The sequence below is a fragment of the Pyrus communis genome, chromosome 13 (assembly GCF_041283825.1).
Source record: "Pyrus communis isolate YQ-2024b chromosome 13, ASM4128382v1, whole genome shotgun sequence".
In the NCBI taxonomy this organism is placed as follows: domain Eukaryota; kingdom Viridiplantae; phylum Streptophyta; class Magnoliopsida; order Rosales; family Rosaceae; genus Pyrus; species Pyrus communis.
This window is the reverse complement of record NC_142577.1, coordinates 5,866,528-5,871,028: the sequence shown is the minus strand read 5'-3', so window position 1 is coordinate 5,871,028 and position 4,501 is coordinate 5,866,528. Positions and strand designations below refer to the sequence as shown.

General features: G+C 42.9%; 1 protein-coding gene across 1 annotated transcript; it reads left to right on the top strand.

Annotated features, from left to right (window-relative positions):
- Positions 1-407: 407 nt before the first annotated feature.
- On the top strand, positions 408-3,519 carry LOC148691656 (uncharacterized). Its single transcript, XM_088683373.1, has 3 exons — positions 408-1,931; positions 2,025-3,391; positions 3,513-3,519. The coding sequence occupies exons 1-3, from the start codon at positions 408-410 to the stop codon at positions 3,517-3,519; spliced, it is 2,898 nt and encodes a 965-aa protein (XP_088539499.1).
- Positions 3,520-4,501: the final 982 nt, after the last annotated feature.

Genomic DNA, 4,501 nt, shown 5'->3' with positions numbered 1-4,501 from the left:
CAAAAGCACAAGAACACCAAGTTTGTGGCGTGTGCTCAATTCAAGGGCATCCATCCGACAAGTGCCCTCAACTAATCGAGAATGGTGGGTGGGAATCTGCCAATGCAATTGGTTTCCAAGGACAAAATCACAACAACCCATACTCGAACACTTACAATGCCGGATGGAGGGACCATCCAAACTTCAAATGGAGGGAACCACAACAAGCTGCCCAACAAGGAGGATTTAGGCCAAACCCCCCTGGTTTTTATTCCAAGCCGTATGCACCCCAACAATCCCAACAACCTTCGACATCATCTCATTCAGGTACGTCCTTGGAAAGTAATCAAGCTATGCAATTACTAACCTCTATTTCGCAAGGGTTGCAAAATCAAAACAACCGGATAGAAAATAACGAGAAGGAGATGATGGATATGAAGAAACAAATGGGGCAGATTTCTGAGTTCCTTGGACAGATTAGAGATAAAGGAAAGCTTCCTAGCTCAACCACAGTCAATCCAAAGGGAGGATTCGAATGCGCCAAGGCCATCACCCTAAGGAGTGGAAAAGAAGTTGGGACCGAGCCAAACAATTCCAAATCTGCCCAGGAAGTAGATGAAGAGACGACACAACCTAAGGAAGTGTCTAGCTCACCCACAGAAAGAGTGAAAAACCCAATGCCGCAGGCCTCTAATCACCCTAACTCGGCCAAATCAGGTAATTTAAGTTCAAATTCATGTACTTCACGTCCTAATCTGCCCAATGTACCTTTTCCTCGCAGGTTCATGCAAGAAAAAAAGGAAGAAAGCGAGAAGGACATTCTTGAAACGTTCCGGAAGGTGCAAGTGAACATACCGCTTCTCGATGCAATCAAACAGGTTCCAAAGTATGCTAAATTCCTCAAGGACCTATGCAATACAAAGAGAAGAAGGGCAAACAAAGAGGTAGTGAAGGTAAGCGAGAATGTGTCCGCTGTTTTGCAACGTAAACTACCTACCAAGTGCAAAGACCCCGGTAGTTTCACGATTCCTTGTTTGATTAGACATAATCGTTTTGAAAATGCCATGCTTGATTTAGGTGCATCCATAAATGTCATGCCTTATTCCATTTATGCATCAATGAACCTTGGTGAGTTAAAACAAGATGGAGTTATAATTCAATTGGCCGATCGTTCTAACGCTTATCCCAAGGGAGTCCTTGAGGATGTTTTAGTGCAGGTCAATCACCTTATTTTTCCCGCAGATTTCTATGTTTTAGACATGGAGGATTCAAGCCATGCTCCATCATTGCCAATCTTGCTAGGCCGTCCCTTCATGAAAACAGCAAGAACAAAGATTGATGTGTACACGGGAACATTGACCATGGAGTTTGATGGGGACATTATTCATTTTAATCTTTCTGAAACCATTAAACATCCAATTGAGGACCATTCTTGTTTTGCTATTGATATTATTGATTCTTTGGCACAGGTGCATTTGGATCAAATGAACGAAGATGCACTTGAGGTAGCCTTAACCCATGGCATGCAATCTGACCATATTGCCGTACCCCCTTGTGATGAAGTACTTGAAATGGTCGCTGCCCTCGAGTCATTGCCCTTCCACTCTGGTAAGTCTCCAATCTCACTTTTAGATTCAGTTTTGACTAATAAATTACTTCCATCAACTGAGCAGCCACCTACACTTGAGTTAAAGCCATTACCTAGTCACTTGAAGTATGTGTTCTTAGGCAAAGATCAAACGCTACCCGTCATCATTTCAAACTTAATCACGGCTCAAGAAGAAGACAAGTTGATAAGGGTGTTAAAAGAGCACAAATCTGCTATTGGATGGACTTTGGCGGATATCAAAGGCATTAGTCCCACCACGTGCATGCATCGCATCCTTTTGGAGGAGGAAGCCAAGCCATCGCGTGAAGCTCAACGTCGCCTTAATCCACCTATGATGGAAGTAGTGAAAAAGGAGGTTATAAAATTACTTGATTGTGGTGTTATATATCCTATTTCTGATAGTCGTTGGGTGTCACCTGTGCAGGTTGTTCCAAAGAAGTCCGGAGTAACTGTTATCAAGAATGATGAGAATGAGCTCGTGCCTACACGCATTCAGACTGGATGGCGAGTATGTATCGATTACCGGAAGCTAAATGCCATGACTAGGAAAGATCACTTTCCTTTGCCATTCATCGACCAGATGCTCGAAAGGTTAGCCGGTCATGCTTTTTACTGTTTTCTTGATGGATACTCTGGATATAACCAAATTGTAATAACCCCGGATGATCAAGAGAAGACCACATTCACATGTCCCTTTGGAACATTTGCTTATCGTCGCATGCCATTTGGTTTATGCAATGCACCGGCCACTTTCCAACGATGCATGATTAGTATCTTCTCTGATTATGTTGAAAAGATAATTGAAGTATTTATGGACGATTTTAGTGTGTTTGGAGACTCATTTGATGCTTGTTTGCATCATCTCACTTTAATCTTGAAAAGATGCATGGAAACTAACCTTGTTTTGAATTGGGAAAAATGTCATTTTATGGTTAAACAAGGTATAGTTTTGGGTCATATCATCTCAGAAAAAGGGATTGAAGTTGATAAGTCTAAAATAGATCTTGTACGTCACTTACCCTCTCCTATTTCGGTTAGAGAGGTCCGTTCTTTTCTTGGCCATGCAGGATTCTATAGGCGATTTATCAAAGATTTCTCAAAAGTTGCACAACCTCTTTGCCGCCTCCTACAAAAAGACGTGGCATTTGAATTCACTAAGGAGTGCACGGCATCATTCAACCAACTCAAGGAGTTGTTGACCACGGCACCCATTATTGTTCCCCCGGAATGGAGCCTCCCGTTCGAGCTTATGTGTGATGCGTCCGATTATGCTTTAGGGGCTGTTTTGGGACAAAGAAAGGACAAGAGGCCGCATGTCATCTACTATGCCTCATGGACGTTGAACGATGCCCAGTTGAACTACTCCACTACGGAGAAAGAACTTCTTGCCGTTGTCTTTGCTTTAGATAAATTTCGATCATATCTAATTGGTACTAAAGTAATTGTTTTCACTGATCATGCAGCTCTAAAGTACTTGCTCACCAAAAAGGAGGCCAAGCCCCGGCTAATTCGGTGGATGTTGTTACTTCAAGAGTTCGACATCGAGATTCGTGACAAGAAGGGAAGTGAAAACGTGGTGGCTGACCACCTAAGCCGAATGGTGCATAATGAGGAGTCCCTACCCATTGCAGAGACATTCCCCGATGAGCAGCTGCTATCCATTGAGGTAAGTGAACCATGGTATGCAGATTTAGTGAATTACTTGGTGGTTAAACAATTTCCAAATGAACTAAACAAGCACCAACGTGATAAGCTTAAAAATGATGCACGTTTCTATGTTTGGGATGACCCTTATTTGTGGAAGTATTGCTCAGATCAAGTTGTACGTAGATGTGTGCATGATTCTGAATTTCACTCAATTCTAAGCTTTTGTCACACATATGCATGTGGTGGTCATTTTGGCACACAACGCACTGCCCTCAAGGTTCTAGAATGTGGTTTTTATTGGCCGACTATATTTAGGGATGCTAGAACCTTTTGTATGTCTTGTGATCGTTGCCAACGAATGGGTAACATAGGTACCAAGGACCAAATGCCACAAACCCCTGTCTTTAATGTTGAAATTTTTGATGTTTGGGGCATTGATTTCATGGGCCCTTTCCCTCCATCTTATGGTTTCACTTATATCTTGCTAGCCGTTGATTATGTTTCTAAATGGGTGGAAGCAAAAGCCACCCGTACTAACGATTCTAAGGTGGTTGCAGATTTCGTGAAAACTAACATTTTTGCTAGGTTTGGAATGCCGAGAGTAATCATAAGTGATGGAGGGTCTCACTTTTGCAATCGGACCATTGAGGCGTTGCTAAGAAAGTACCATGTCAACCATAAGGTCTCCACACCTTACCATCCTCAAACAAATGGCCAAGCCGAGGTGTCTAACCGAGAAATCAAACAAATTTTGGAGAAGACCGTTGGACCAACAAGGAGGGATTGGAGCTTACGTTTAGATGATGCACTGTGGGCATATCGTACGGCATACAAAACACCCATTGGGATGTCACCTTTTCGGCTCGTCTATGGTAAGCCATGTCATTTGCCCGTAGAGTTAGAGCACAAGGCACATTGGGCCGTGAAGACTTTCAACATGGACATAGATGCAGCGGGAGTTCATAGGAAGCTCCAATTGAATGAACTTGAGGAGATTCGGAATGAAGCCTATGAGAATGCCCGGATGTACAAAACCAAGACCAAAGCATTCCATGATAAAATGATCCGAACCAAGACCTTCACAGTTGGGCAGAAAGTGTTGCTTTTCAACTCTCGCCTACGTTTGTTTCCTGGTAAGTTGCGTTCTAAATGGATTGGCCCGTTTGTTGTTACTAACGTTTTTCCTCATGGTGCAGTCCAAGTTCGTAGCTTCAAAACAGGTCAAGAGTTCAAGGTGAACGGGCATCGTCTGAAGGCCTATTATGA